Source organism: Ptychodera flava, chromosome 9, assembly GCF_041260155.1.
Source record: "Ptychodera flava strain L36383 chromosome 9, AS_Pfla_20210202, whole genome shotgun sequence".
In the NCBI taxonomy this organism is placed as follows: domain Eukaryota; kingdom Metazoa; phylum Hemichordata; class Enteropneusta; family Ptychoderidae; genus Ptychodera; species Ptychodera flava.
Window position 1 is genome coordinate 28,779,999 of NC_091936.1, and position 16,754 is coordinate 28,796,752.

General features: G+C 39.0%; 1 protein-coding gene across 2 annotated transcripts in view; it reads left to right on the top strand.

Moving 5' to 3' along the window:
* LOC139140589 (G-protein coupled receptor 54-like) overlaps nucleotides 1-16,754 on the top strand; it is a 178,703-nt gene that overhangs the window by 128,976 nt on the left and 32,973 nt on the right. For both annotated transcript variants that reach the window (XM_070709932.1, XM_070709933.1), the window contains exon 3: nucleotides 2,696-3,117. In XM_070709932.1, the coding sequence (XP_070566033.1) occupies nucleotides 2,878-3,117 (240 nt within the window). In that variant the 5' untranslated portion in view covers nucleotides 2,696-2,877. The remainder of the gene's footprint in view (nucleotides 1-2,695; nucleotides 3,118-16,754) is intronic.

The following is a 16,754-nucleotide window of genomic DNA, read 5'->3' on the forward strand; positions in this document are numbered from 1 at the left end:
AAAAGCAAACAAAATCGTAAATTTTTTATCGATGTGCGGTACGCAAAACTTAGCCTATTTATTATAATAAACTGTCATTGTAACATATTTGTATATCGTATATTTCAAAAGATACACGTTAAAACCAAGGTGTGTTATTTTTGTTTGACATAATGCATACGCTGTGTAGCACTACTCCGTCTTTTCTCGTTCATTAGGTTGTCAGAATCACGTGACTACTGATTTCGCTGCCTTCGTCATGTTAGCCCAAAAAGTTTACCACTGTGAAAAAAAATGTAACGATCGTTGCAAGAAACAAAACTGATAGTTTTATTTACAGGAACATACTTTCGCTCATCGACTATCTCGCGCTATGTTGGGTCTTTGCTGCTGTGGTATGATCTCCAAATGCGTTTCAGCAAGAAAGGAAGGTGGCGAGGGCTTAGTCTAAATTGATCGATCAATCAGATGTCCGTAATTTGCTTCTAGCTAACAACTCAGAGGGCATTCAAAAGAGACTGACAAATCGTCAAGTCCCCGACCTTACTGAACCAACCGATCGATCAGCAAACAATGGATGGATCATTCGACATTCTACTGAGCAAGCTTTGCAAACGACGGTATGTTTTACCTCTCCGGCATTCTCAGCCCGGATTCTCAGAAATCAAAGACGGGAAGTGACAAATTTTACGAACACAATGGGGACGGCCAGAATCGAACACATATAATATATTCAATTGTCATCAGTATCCGCTGTGATATAAACAAGTTGTAAAACTGCTAGTTTTTTTTGAAAATGGCATCCTGTTGAACACATATACTTTCTGGGAGACTATGCACTAAGGGGAAAATATAAGACATCATCTTAGCAATCGAATCAAGTACATTTATAACAATGGATGTATAGCCAGCGGGCTAGGTAGGCCTTGGATTATCACTTTGCGCAGCTCAACGTGTTCACTTCGATGTCCGCGGGGACGGAGATCAGGTGGGGGCAATACGTCATGACGTGAAGGTCATACACGACTAACAGGCAAACAAAAGTATACCCGGAAGTTTCCTTTGTCGTATATTCGACATTAAAAATCCTCAGACCTGCCATTCAGTTTTCCTTTACAAGCATATCCTTTGTTCACTGCGATTGTGTGAGTGTCTGGTTCTCAAAACCCCCTTACAATTCGAACTTTGCGATCGATCAACGGGTCTGTGATGAATGAGAAACCTATCGAGTCTGACAAAATCATTTTTTACAAGTTGGCTAATGCTGCTCGAGTTCCAAGAGATTTAATGGTTTGCAAGGAACTGTACGCTCTTGACCACTTTGTCTTTCAGCACACTTTCTTAAAGCAATATTTTTTATCAAAGATAACATGAACCTTCCCCATGCGAGATATTTTCAAAAAGCGCAGAATCTAAAGTGTAGCCTGTTAGCAATTATAGTTTAGCCCACTCAAAAGAGAAGGGGGTGCACATTTTGGTATAAAACCTCAATTTTGGTAATATTGATACAAATTAATTTGAGTCAAAAACATGATACTACATTAAGAAACTTAATATCTCCCTTGAAACTACAAAGTACATGATTATGCCATTGTTTAAAACAATCTCATTTACAATTTAGCACTAGCACGATAGTATACATATTAAAAAATCATTTCCCAGGTTTTGAAAGGGCAATTCTGATCGTTTCACGGACCAGCTGTTGGAAAAGTACCCCTACCCGCAATGTAAAATTATTATGGACAGTGATGATAAGCGAAAACCGCCCTCTTTTCCATGATTTTTGGGACACGCATGGGTACCCCATTTCCCCCAGAGTGTCACACACGACCCGTGTTGTAACGACTAACGACTAAGTAGGCATGATCCGAGATTTTCATTCATTGCAGCTTCGTCATCTGATTTTATTTTTTGTATTTTCGTGGAATTGCCTTCATTTGTGTGGATGATGAATAAAACCGGTATGTCACTACTCGAAATTCTGCTGTTTGGTTGATTCTGGTCGTCTCCTTTTGGTGGCCAGCTTTGCCGACGACTGCTTTCAAATTGTTAAGTGATACAGTCATGATCGTGTGTGCAGCGTTCGCCGTCTTCCAAGTGAAATCTGCTTGTAAAACCACCAAACATGTGCTCATAGGGCCGTGACAATTAATTGGACGTTAATACTCTATAGATTGTGTATTCCAGGCAGATTTAACATCGGTCATTAAAATCAAGAATTAGATTCGTTGCGAATTCACGACTGGTAACATTTGCTATCACAACGGCTGGCTACAACAAACATTGGCGGAAAACCATGTACTTTCGTATGCGCTTCGCGCTATTTTTAATACCTTGCGAATTTTCTCGGCCTAGGTTTTCACAAACGCTTAACAAGCTTTGGTACGTGCAAGCTGCACGACTTTTTTCCGTTAATTTGTTTCAACGGAACATTTAGCATCAATCGAGTGAGAACAGAACTGAACACGATTGACTCACGTCGCCATGGTGATACTAGTGGAGTATGCAAATACTACTATCACGTGACAGCGCGAACAAGTACTTTCCTCTCTACGGCGATACAGTTGCATTCAGAACAGCTACTCATCCGCAACGGGGACGGTCGGCTTTCCCCAGCGCTTGCCACATCGACTCTGTCTGTGCATCATCATCACCACGACATCGATATCTTCTTTGAAAAAAAAGTTTTAAGTTGCTTTTTTTTCCTCTTGCACAGTTATTGACAGAATTCAAAGCGTTGACGAGACGACAACGCGGGATAACAATGACGACGTCGGCATCGATCAACGCGACCGGCGTGACTGCGTCGTACAGCACCACCGCCGATGCGTACCAGACCTCTACTACGGCCAACTCCACAGTAGCCTTTGACGAGGAGCCACCCTTGCTAACGGAGGTATGGCTCGTGCCTTTGATCTTCGGCACCATATGCCTGATAGGAATAGTCGGCAACGGTCTGGTCATCTACGTTGTCATCAAGAACAAGCAGATGCGAACTGTCACAATTACTACATCTTAAACTTGGCGATCACGGACTTGGCTTTCCTCGCCTGCGCTGTCCCGTTCAGCGCCACCAGTCACGTAGCCGAATGGGTCTTCGGAAAGTTCATGTGCAAGTTGTCTTTCTACTTGATACAGGTTGGTCTGATTTTTTTATGTTTTTTCAGATCTGAAATGTCAGTATTTTGAACACCCGTTTTCCTAGTTATTCCCTATGAAAACATGAGTCGCTGTGAAAAAATACGTGTCTGGGCAAATGAAGTTTCAACATTGTTTTGTGTTGCTTCGTTGTCGTCAGTATTGATGTTGTAATCTATCGTAGTTAAATTAAAATGCATCGATATCCCTTCAAACTTATCAGCGATCTTAATGGTCAAAGACTTTCCATGTGAGCCATTCATTTTAGTAATTAGTAGATCAACATCGTTAAAAAATTCAAAGTCGTCGTCCTGAAACAAAGTAACCCAATTAGTCAGAATGCCATAGTAACAAGGCCGTTTTACTTTACCTTAGACCGCTAAAATATGTGACTTTTCTCGCATGAAGTAAATCTTTAAAAATATGGAAAACGTCGAAGTATATTATCAATTTCTATGATGGCAATCTTTCATAAGGATATTGGCTTCGACGCTGTTGAATGGCTTCGGTTCGGTAAAAGCCATTTCTAATCCCTTAGTAGAGCCGAGGTTATTTACTTGTGAATCGTTCTACCCTCCGGGTGTTCATTTCGGATAGACCTACTTAGACCGATATAGAGGGGAAAAAATACGGGCTTTGACGGCATGAAGCCCCTGACGGACAGTCACATCTCCATTGGGTCATCACTGGTACATTTATTTACCAACACGGCATTGTTAGTACAGCAAGCCTTGCACATCGCTCCGCTGTTAATAGCATATATAGCACATGTCTTTGATATGGCGTTGCGTGTAACGTAGCGTATTTTGCTCAAAATCACTTTTTTTGGCAAAGATTCATTCAATTTCAAGTAATTTGTTAACCACAGATGAAAAGATTGGTTAGGTTCACTTTTAAGTTGGGGGAGAAAGAAGTGTAAATTTACGCAAATTTACGCAAATCGCCCGGTTTCCTGGCTTCTCTTTTCTCCGAATTTTAAGATTTCAAAACTTACCTCCACTCTGCTGGGTCAAATTTTGTGAAATTTTCATATTATGTTCCTTACATACGATATAATAAAATAACTCTTTTTTGGCAAGAAAGTTCTTACATTTTGAATTAGAGGCATTTTTGACTTTGCTTATCGTGATTTTAATCACAGTTTTGAATGTTAGTCCTTCAACCTCTGCCATTTTAGAATAATGATAAATAATGCAAAATAAAATAGTCGGAGGATTTGTACATATTCTCTTGTTTCAAGTGAAATACTAAATTTTAGAAAAGAGTATCAAGTTTTTATCTTAAATTAATTTTTAGCATTAATACCAAAATTGAGGTTATATATTCCAAAATATATACCTTCGTCATAATTTGAGTAATTGTTGCTACTATACTAATTTTTAGAGTCTCTGCTCTTTGAAAATATATAGCATGAGAGGGTTTCCTTGTCATCTTCAATGAGAAATATTCCGTTGAAAAAAAAACTGTGTTGCAAACGTGCAGCGCCGCCTTATATTCGCTTTTTCGAGCGACAAACAGTGATAAAAGTGTGCGCTAGACTCTGTGACGGTAAACGTATTATAGAATAGTCCTGCCCAACACAGCGGCGCTCAGTCGTTTGAATCTCCGTTTTGCCGAAAGTCATAGTCTAGAAGAACTTGACAGTAAGAACGACGGTACTTTGAAGACGGGCCGCTTCTTTCAAATCCATAAATCCAGCCCTGGAGTAAAATTTTTATTTCGGTTTGACATTTTTTATTCGAATCTTACGAATGAAACCCGATTCCATAGCGGCGATAGTAGATCAAATATTGAGCTGAGTATATACAGCTGGTGTAATTTCAGTAGATGTAATTTTGTCTTCCCGCGGAAATTCGATTTTACTGTGACCGATTTCATTAGTCCGTTTTAACAAAAAAAGAAAACCGAATCGTTTAGGCCGCTCTCGTCTGTCTGTCTGTCTGTCTGTCTGTCTGTCTGTCTGTCTGTCTGTCTGTCTGTCTGTCTGTCTGTATGTATGTATGTATGTATGTATGTATGTATGTACGTACGTACGTACGTACGTACATACGTACGTGCGTGCGTACGTACGTACGTACGTACGTATGTATGTATGTATGTATGTATGTATGTATGTATGTATGTATGTATGTATGTATGTATGTATGTATGTATTCTGTTAAGACCTTAAACAATTTCTCTCAGGGTTTTATCTTGTCTAGAAGAATTACGGGTGAAAAAAGGTTGGGTAAAGCGGATAAAATATGGATGTCTGTGCTAGAACTGGTATTTAATTACTCTGTAATATTCTGTTTATTAAAATGCGCTATAGAGAGTAAGAAATCGGGAATATCATATAGACAGGGACATACCCATTATGTATGCATTAGGCATTGCGCGATGGTTTCTTATAATTACATATCAGCCTTTTGTCGGCTTGTATGAACACGGTTTTATCCACAATTTGCCTCCATATTCTGCCATTTAGATCCTTCAATAAACCCCAATTAGTGAGAGTGGCGATTAGCCTATAGGCGGTGAGTCCATCTGTTCACATGTCGCCATTTTTACGAGATTATATCTGAATAAGCCACGCTAAATCTCTATAGTTCCATTGTCCATGCACAGACTGCAGACATTTTTTCCAATCTCTTGATGGTATTGTTTCCCGTTTTCGACAGTCGGCGTCATATTGTCTGATGACAAAGTCAACCTCCAACAATAATTTTAAGCGCCTGTTGCGCACAACAAATGTCCACGATGGTACTGTTCGTCGAAAATATGGGAGGTTTTACTTCAGTAAGTCGTTTATGAACTGTCATTCTTTTCAAAAGACGAAAATATCAGGCTGGACGTGGTAACTGTGCGATGGAACAACTCTCTTTAGACGCCACATGACTCCCCATTCCCATCAATTATTTTACAGGCTTAGTATATTTTCAGGTTTTGCGAGATCCAAATATCTTCTTTCTTGGTTAACATCGAAAAAATCTCAAACGGCAACATTGGTTTTCGTACACGAGTGTAGCGGACCAGCAGTTTTGTTAGCAAAGATATTTTCGTTCATTGTTCAACGATATCATTATACTGACGTTACGTCACATATTTTTACGTTGAAGGCTGCATGTAAAGTAGCTAAGGGCACTTTGAAAGATGAAAATCTGTTTCCAGTCAGGATAACATAACATATTGAAATCGTGTTTTCTAATTTATCAGCTGCAAATGTAATTTACAAAGTCCCTTTTATCTCCATTTGTTTTTGCATCATAAAATTTCAGATCATATTCATCCAAAAGCAATAATATGACACCCGCGCACTGATGCTTCTTTTGTGAAGTGCTTAGCGTATGATATCATTTTCAGCCTTCAAATGAAAATAATTACGTAACACTTATCCCACCCGGTATCCATGCTCAGTTTTTGCCGAAACCGCGGGGAACAAATTCAATATTATACTGCAGTATAAATGGTATAGAAAATAGATTCGTCGGTGCTTTATTTGATGTGGTTTTTGCCAATAATTTGAGGTATCAATAGGTGTCAGATAAGGCATCTATTTTTTTGGCATTTATTTGTACTAAGGCCAATCGGAGAAATTTCGAAAAAGGCAAAGATTTCGGTAAGAGTATCATGTATCATGAAATTATATTTCGACATCATAAAGACGGCGTTTTCTTTTAATTTCGTCGCAGAACACTGATGATCTTATGGAGCGGGGGACCATGCAAACAGAATGAACACGTTCAATACAACCGCTGTCGTAACCCTCTGGCTACATTAGATGATGCACATTAACGCGCTGACTGCGGTTCATTGCACGTGATTTCCAAGGTTAATTGTAGTGCAGTTAACTTGTTTCGTCGGCTCTAAACCGTTCAAATTAACGGATGCGTCATTATAAGGCTTCCTTTTGCGTAAAACCACGGTTACAGAACCGAGTCAGCATGGGGTACTTAACTTGGCATTGTTAACTGCATAGCTATTTTCACTCGTGTAAGATCGATGAAAATACAAGCTTTTGGATTCAGATCGACGATAAAGCCTATATTCAGCTTATTTGTTTACTGTACTAAGAAACAACCGCTCATATTATTTGTGGGCTGGAGGTACGTTGTAAATGGGAAGACGTCCGTAAAACCAGCTTCTAAAAAGCATTTGCCTAGTATCTTGAAGAAACACCTTTTCACCGTGACAAGTTAAGGTAATATGTTCCTCGGAAGTGAACGACTTCAATTGTTTTTCAAACTTTGCTCAGTGAAACCGTAAACCAGTCTCACACCAAATCAAGTATACAAATCAGGGGTTCCCCGGCAAAGTTTGGCACTGCAGAAAGCAAACTGCCAAACGTTTACCGATATTTGAATTCAAAATGACCGCCATCCCTGTGCTAACTCAGCGGAGACAAATGTAATTTTCGATTTTAGAAAAACTAAGACGGTGACAATTTTTTCAGCACCACAAGTTTTAGATCAGTAAAGAATGTTACAAATTTGAGATTCTAAATATCTGTCCCCGAGGCGCATTCTACCTTAATACAGCTTGTCAACTCATTTGCGCCAAATTCTGCTATTTGTTTTGGGATGTTTTACACATAATACCACTCAAACCATAGCGTTAGCACGCAAAGCACTGCTTCGTACAACCAAAGTTTGCACATTGCCAGACCACACTTCCACTTTCAAGGCATCGGCATCATCCAGCTTATGAACAAACACTCTTTCAATGTAAGGGGTTATTCGGTCAGATATTTAGTATGCTCATGTGGAATCGTGTTCCGGTCATCACTAACGGTAAAAATCGTCTCACTGGAGATAAGGTTGACGCTTTGTTTGATAAATTTCGTCAGACTCGATTGGCTATCACCAATACACTGCGAATTAGACTTGCCCTTAGCCCTGTGCAGCCAGATAACGTACTGGATGATTTCCATCACAACACGATGAGTTTGCGAAGAAACCTAGCAGGCGTCATCCTGTAGGTGGCGCAAGCACCGAGTTGGAGTCCTTGGAGTATTTGAACGTTAATCCAATTGCTTCTAGCTCCTGGGAATACAAGATCCGATAAATATACGTGCAACATGGTAACAATTTGTGTTTCAGCGTTTGCAGTGTCTCTAACGGTCAACATCTTTGAATAATACGAACATGTTTTTCAACATATGCTCAGGTGTGGACTGTCTGTCTGTCTGTCTATCTGTCTGTCTGTCTGTCTGTCTGTCTGTCTGTCTGTATGTATGTATGTATGTATGTATGTATGTATGTATGTATGTATGTATGTATGTATGTATGTATGTATGTATGTATGTATGTATGTATGTATGTATGTATGTATGTATGTATGTATGTATGTATGTATGTATGTATGTATGAATGATGGATCTATGTGGGCGCGCATGCGTGTATGCGTATGTTCGTCTGTAGACTCTCCACAGTCGCTGTGCCTTGTGTTGTGCGCGCCAAAGTTGGGCCTGCATTCGAAGGCTACGCTGTGCAGCTGTGAGCACGCGCTGCCAGACACAGCGACTGTCCGTTCTTGCAAGGATATGAATATTCATAAGGGTAGTGACGTCAAAAGAAAAACCTATCTAACTGGGCTTAGTGAATATTATACTGGTAGCTAGTAAACCTATATATGCAGTATGTTTTTATTTTTCATTTTTCATTTTATGGTACTTGTCATTTTTTGTTTTGATGAACGGATGTGTGGAGTTCTATAAAGTATCCGGATCAGGCAGAAATCCGACCGGTCGCTTGCAAAACGTTGGCTGTCCCCGCCTCAGTGACAAGCACAAAGAGGCAGGTAACGGGAAACCGCCATGTATCGAATTACGAAATCTGATTGGTTAAATAATGGGGCGCTGTCATTGGCTGTTCAATTTACTTTGAAGTAAAGCTAAAATTATCACAGCGAACGTGGCTAGAATTTAATCAAGGATTTAATTAACATTCTTACAAGTTTTGAAATATTGGCAGGTACCAGACTAGACTAAAAGCCCGCGATAAAAAATGATGCACTATGTGCGGGATGCGCAATTAACAACTTCCGGGAGACGAAAAACTCTCTCATTTCAAAATGGCGGTTTGCCGGTATCTGCGTCTTACTACGTGCTGCGTCTAGCTAGTCACGTGAGACGCAGTGATCAGCGAAGCAAAAACGTCCAGACCCTGGGATTCGCGTCGCGCCTCTGAAGGGCGCGCGCGTGTTCCAACTGACTGACACTGGGAAGAACGCGAATCGCAGGGTCTCTGCCAGACTAGTTCGTCTGTACAGTGTGCTTGTATAGCACGAGTGCCTACCTGTACATACTGATCAAATCGAACCGGATTTGACCTGTATGTGATTGTTGATAAACTCAGCCTCACTTCTTGTAATGTGCCGGGCGTTTCTGGCAATCAGTCTTCATTCATGTAAATATGATCTAATTATTGGCGTAGATATCAGCTGTTTAGCACATCACGTTGATCTTTCCGTTTTCTGTTCGTCAATACCTGCACATTTGGATGGCAATTGTAAACAGTTTGATATGCATCCTGCCTTAGGGAACAGAAATAACTTCAAAGTAAAGTATCGGTTAAACTAAATTTGCCGAAAAGTAATTACCCCTAAATATGTTTTACACAAATCTAATTCAGTAAATGTCTCGATTGGATAGATAAGTGTACCAATATCACTGCTGTTGGAAATGTTTCAATTCTCGAGAACGTCGAAAACTTAAAGAGGTCAAACTCTCTCTTCTGTTACTCAAGCTTGTGCAAATGTGGTTCGAAATTCGGAGACAAACACTTTCCAAAAAAGATACTTATGACGTGTAAATATTTTGTGATAACTCTCCAGCTTTTCTGTGGTACACTGTTAATGTAACAACTTATATAAAAATGGAAGATCCGCGCTTTCACTAGATCTTCCTGAGAAAGGGAAACAATGCGAAGATTAGGTACTGATCTGGTTTTCAGGTGTCAATACCTACTAAAACAGATATGGCCAATTTGCACTAAACCATTGGTCGCTTCATAAAAATAATGCAGAACCGACTTTGAATAATCATGTGATCGCGCAACTGATAGTGTCTTACAATTTCATCGACCTAAATGTATCAGTGAAAAGAGGCCTTAGAAAGAGGTGATAAAGATGTTACACCCGTGGCCACTTTAAACTGAAAATTGAGCCCGCTTGATGCAGTCAGAAATTCTGTTTGTACGAAGGCAAAACTGGCTCTATCTGCGGTTGTAAATGAGAGCTTACGATTGGCATCTTGTGCTCAAGATTGAGATACGATGTAATATTACCATACACTGGTCCATGTACAAGTCTTGTTTATTTCAATTTCCCAAGAAACACTGTCTGCTTGGGACACAATTTACTTATACTACAGCCCTGAGCTCATAAAAGTGTGTTGTGTCTTAATTTTTAACACGGGTGTTAATCGTTAGCTCTCATTTACAACCCTTGGCAGGGCCTGTTTTGTCTTTATACAAACAGAATTTCTGTCTGTATCAAGTAGGCTTGATCAACACTAAAGTGACCACGGGTGTACGTTGCCCTTGAAATTTCATTTCAGCATCTCTCAGAGAGCGATTTGATGGCTGTATCAGGGTAAGAAGCAACACCCAGAAAAGAAAATATATTAAAGAGACATACGATATCGTATTTATCTCATCGCAAATCTTCAAAGTAATTTTAGGAAGAATGCGAGCGGCAGACACAGAGCGATAAATCGATAATTTGAAACTCGTTAATCAAAGTTAATTTGACTGATTTCGATGTCATTGATGACCTCAACGTACCATCGTCCGATTGTTGAGTGTGTAGTCGGAGATCCATGGGATGTCGCAGAGAGGCTGTCACTGAACGGACATTCGTTCCCAACAAGTACGCCACCCAAGACGGGTCTGGAAGAAAATGTAACTTACGATAACAGAGAGTGAACTCGATTCCATAGAGTTCTTCTCTGTGAAGCGTATGGGCCTTCGGATACTTCCCGGGGCCCGGGTGACGAGCGATGTTATTTCTGGCTTTCGGTGATTCGCAAGCAATGATTCTGTTTTCTCAGTCGAGGCAGCTCGCCTTCTGAGATTCGGTACATTGAACGAGATCCGTTGTCTCTTCTTAAAAGGCACTGTCTGTAAAAACCTGCAGAGCGCCTATATGAGGTGGCCAAGGGTAAATTTCAAAAACATATAAATTATATACCAAAGATAGGACGTGACCTAACTAAAGTACCAGTGTAATAATTTAGTTGTGCTACCTTCTGTTACCATAGTAACAGCGTTTGAAAAATAAGACGTCAGTGGCGCAAATGTTTACATCAAACGGTCAAAAACAACATTTCTATATAACAAATATACCAATATTTCACCAATCATTACTTGTCTTGTCTAATTTCCAATTGTACAAGTACAGTAAAATAGTTACGCGAATGGTCAAGTCAATTAAGACAATGGGTATAATTTCACTTTTGACCCCATCTTAAGTTCGTGATAGCGCCCTCAAGTGGCCATGTTTTTCGGATTTGTGGAAAGAGAGAAAACTTCTCAAATTCAAACGTGTTTAACTCAAAAAGGAAGCGGGGCCGTAATAAGCAGATATAATATTTACTTTAACCAATGACCGATGTCTAATAATCCGATTAAAAACGTGCGGGCACTCATTGTTTTTTTGCTTTAATTTTACTTTAAAATTATGGAAAATTAGAAATATTTGCTAAGCCTTCCCGTTTTTTAAAAAACTGTTTAGTGGAGAAAAACTAAATTGAATTAAGATATCTTGTATACTATGAAACATCATTTTCAGTTCTATCAAAAATATTAAAAATCATATTAATTTGGCAAAGTTTGTTGCCATGGCAACACTTCTAAAAATGGCGTTTTCTCGTCATTTTCAATGATTTTCACTGATTCTAGCACAATCCCGCGTGTCCCTGTCGGAATGGATAGTGCTCATATGTTATTATTCTTAAAATACGTACAAATCTAGTTGTTAAATTTCCCTGTACTGCCTTTAATTCTGTTTCCATTGATATCGATCAGAGTAGTATAAATGATTGAAATTATTAACGTTTTCGTAAATTCTTGTAACAATTATACAATTAGTTAAATTATATTATACCAATTATTCTGCTGCATGCATAGTTGTTTATATGAATAAATATTACACACGCCACAAAAAATAATATAAATGTTGTGTTATTTATTCGATATGGCACTAAATTTCGGTTAAGGGCAAAGGTCAAAGGTCACTGTTAAACCACAGCAATGCTTGATTTTATTGGGATCTACGGGGAAACGAGTATTTGGCGAACAGGAGTATTTTATTGTTCACAAATATACAACCTTATGTTATCGAACACATACAAAATTATAACACGTTATGGAAGAATCCAATGTGTATTAAGTCTTAAAGTATACTTCTCCTCTGTTATTTTTGAATTTTGCGCATAGTTCTGCGCATGCGCAGTATGTCACAGCTCATTTCCGGTATGCCAAAACAACCCTTTTTTTCGATTTTTGTGTACACATTTCTACCACCACCATCTATCACTTGCAAATATGATTCAACCAGTCCAATTATGGGAGACTAAATCATATAAAGAAGTTATGGCTGCATTTTGAAGTGTTTTATCATACAGACAGTGAGTGTATAGAAGCAGAATATGCCCTATGCTGTGAAATAACGCACTAACAGTGGAACTGTTAGAGTAAGTTGGCATTTGAATAGTAGCCTTTTAATATCGCTCTGTTGTTTATGATGCGGTTTATAATAAGACATTATTGTTTGTTATTTACCCCCATGATATTCCCATACCATATCATCATTTGTTACCATAGCAACCGAATTAGCGGGCATCATTAAACGCTGACTTAGATCAACTTAAAAAGTTCAGCAAATGGCCTTATGTGAAGAGACTTGAAGGTGAGATGCAATCTCTGTCACCCCAACTTCCTATGGACAAAATCAAATCCAAATGCCACTAATATCGGAAATGCTTTGAACAATAATGCTAAGGAAAGGCTAGACGCTATTATCGCTAAAGAAAGACTGGATAACCATGAACACGAAACTACGTCTAGACTTCGGCTGCGATCGGCTGTGAACGTAAATGATGAAAACCAATGGAAAAATAACTAAAGGGAAAAAGCGCAGCAATCGTGTTCAGGAGAAAGATACCGATCCACCATTGTGTACGGAATTCTGTAGATTCGACCGCAGTCGTACGGGTGAAATGGTAAGATGTAGTCTGTGCTTTATTTGGTTTCATCTTCGCTGTGTGAATGCTACTGAGGATGAAACGCAGCGGTACTTCTGGCCGTGTCCTGAATGTAGAACTATCACAAAATTGTTGAAGTCCACTGAATTGAAACTAACTGAAATGTTGAACGAACAGGCCAAGTTCAGAGTTGAACTTTCTTCACTTCAGGCCGTAAACTCTGATTTAATAACACAGCTCTCTATGAAAACGACTGAAAATGAACAACTACGAAATAAATGTCATGAACTTGAATCTAACTGCGAGTCCATGCGAACTCATTACGCCATGCAATACGAATACCGATGTGAACAATGACTCCATTTCAAATTACAGCGCAGATAACGGACACTCTGCCCAATCTCCATCAATTCGATCGCGTACAAATTCCTCAACAGCCTACGAGGACCACTCTGCAGCTGGCCGCCAGAAAAATGTAAATACTGTTCATCGGTGATTCGTTATTACGCAATTTTTAAAGCAATTCAACTGAAACTATTGTCAAATGTCTGCCAGGTGCTACCATAAATAGAATGCGTCACTTCATCGCCACGAAATACTCTGGCAACGATCCTTTCAAGGAGGTTATTTTTAGAAGTAGGTGGAAAGGACTGCAGTTCACAAGACCTCAACTGTTGAAAACTTGACTGCTGACTATGATCTACTTTTAAATGAACAAAGAAGATTGTGCTTGAGAAAATTAGTATTCTCAGTATCTATCCGAGGATTGACCAGTCAAATCCTGACCTTCTGGTCTGAAAATGGGGACCTTGCCGCTGCATTTATTGATAATGATGCTAATTTTCGATTTCGGGATGGTTCAGCTGACATGTCACGTCTCTGTTACTGCGTGATGGTGTGCACCTAACGTATTCTGGATGTGATAAGCTCCTCACAAATGCAAATCTCTCCAGCTGCTGCTTCACAACGAAAGCTCCGTCTACGGGAAGGCACTTTACATCTGGTAGCAGTAAGCACAACAATGTCTACAACCGTCGACACTCGAATTCTCAACGATATAGCGATCAAGCGAAATCTAGAAGGGCGGTATACTGCTATCTGTGTGGCGAATCTTGTCATATTGAGAGAGTCTGCAGACATGGAATCCGTATCAACTGCTGGGCTTGTGGTCCTTTGGGTCACAAGCAACAAGCCGTGGACTCTGTGAACATACACGCTTCTCGGACAAGCTTTTCGAATGGTCTAAAGATTGGATATTGGAGTGTTCAATACTTAACAAACAAAATTGATCAGATTACTCATTATCTTTCTGTTGACAAAACGTTTTCATTGGAAGTATTGTTTCTTGCTGAAGCCTTTTTTAAGTAATACGAACTCTGTCAATGATTTTAAAATTGTCGGTTTTCAAATTGAAAGAAAAGATAAGAACGGAAAAAAGGGCGGTGGTCTTTTGGCTTATATTCGTTGTAATGTTTGTTACACGAGAAGGTCTGACCTGGAATCTGATGTCTTGGAAAGCTCGTGGCTTGAGATCAAGCCTCCTAAATGTAATATTTTTTTAATTGCTGGTGTTTATAGACCACCTGGTACCTCTCATAGCATTGATATTTGTATTGAATCGAATTTGGAAAAGGGTTTCTATACTGGTAAAGAACTTTACTTATTGGGTGACTTCAACATTGATTTATTCACGGAGAGCGGCCAGAGTCACTATATTTACAATTCGCTGAGTAACTTGTCCTTAGTTCAACTTATTTCGCTTCCTACAAGACCAGTTTCTAAGACATGTATTGATCATATCTATACTTCCAATCGAGAAAATGTTGCTAGCGTTTTTGTGCCTGAAATTGGCATTTCTGATCATTATCCTGTTGTAATGGTACTGTTACAGAGATATTTTATCTCAGACAAAGGTTAATGAACCTAGCGGTCATCGACACCAGTAAAATGGTTAATTAAAACAACAAGAATTTATTTATAAGTCGATATGCATACAAACCATATTTTTATACAAACGCACAAATACGCTAATTCCGTTTTACGAGGGTGTTTACGGAAGTCAGGACGAAAGCAAGAACATATGTCACAGAGATGTTTGAATATTAATAGTATAATATGTTAATTGTGACAGTGACGTTTATGATTGGATGTATCATTTTATCTTTAATTCATGTTTATCGTATGATCAAAGCCACGCCTTAAAGATAACGTTTAAAATCCCATTCTAAAACAATACAAGGGAGATCAGATTGGAATAGAGAGAGAGTTGCTCGGAGAGAGAGGAGCACAGCGGACCCAAGACATTTAGACTATGGGAGAAGCGTATCTTGGGCGATGGCAACTGTCAAGCTTGTCTACAGGGAAATAAAGTCTATGTAGTACCAATGAACTCTAAACGTCTCGTGTAGTCAATACACTGAAGATCCCCAGGTACCTCTTGGCAGCCAAGGCGAGTTCAACATATAAAATTCCCCTCATGAAAGAACAATTAGTAAAAGGGTGAACAATACTTTGAAGAACGATAGTAACATGGTGGAGAATCCGGGTACAGAGCAAACTGCACGAAGACGGAGAACTGGTAACCAACAACGATGACGACAAGGAGACTGAATACGACGAAGTGATCTTTGGAATTCGACTGGCAGTGTAACACTGTAATATGAACCAATGCGAAATATCTATGAAGAATCCGACTGCTGAAACATCAACTGAACAGATCAACATACACCGAAGAACCAAGAACAATTCAGCAAGCTGCGAAAATCACCGACCTCTTCAGTGAGCGGCCCGTGAGTATCGTAATGAAGTTTGAAGCATCACGGACTCTGCGAACTCTAGTTACCATGAACTTTCGATGAAATCAAAATATGATCTAATAATGAACATTCAATTTGGTTCTTATTACGATGTTTAAATGTTTTGTTTAATTATTTTACGGTGATATTGTATTTTGACGTCGACGTCAATGTTCTTATTTGGTGAAATATGGTATAGAGATTAATGATATGTAAGATAGGAATTTTTATTTTAGACGTTAAGCTCATTGTAATGGAATAATTGTAACTCGATGAAGAATTGTCTTTCTTATGGTTATATTTCTCAAAATCTTACATCCAATCAAGAGAGAGTTGACTGTTCACTTCAGACTACTTTTGATCATACAGCTAGCGATTGAGCGAAAAAGATCGCTGACAAAACAATTGAGAAATTCATATTTTAATTCATCACGGTATGGATTTACATGACTGATTCTGAGTATGAATGAAATGAGGCCTCCAGTGTAAATGAGTGTGTATGATGTAATCCTACCAGTTGAATTATATAGAATACATTTTTATACAAGCCGACTGGTGTCATATGGTATTACGAACAGAAATTAACCTCCGTTTCATGTTAACTACTGCAATCATTTAGCAATGATATTACTTATTTGTTTGTGAAATTATTCTGAGAT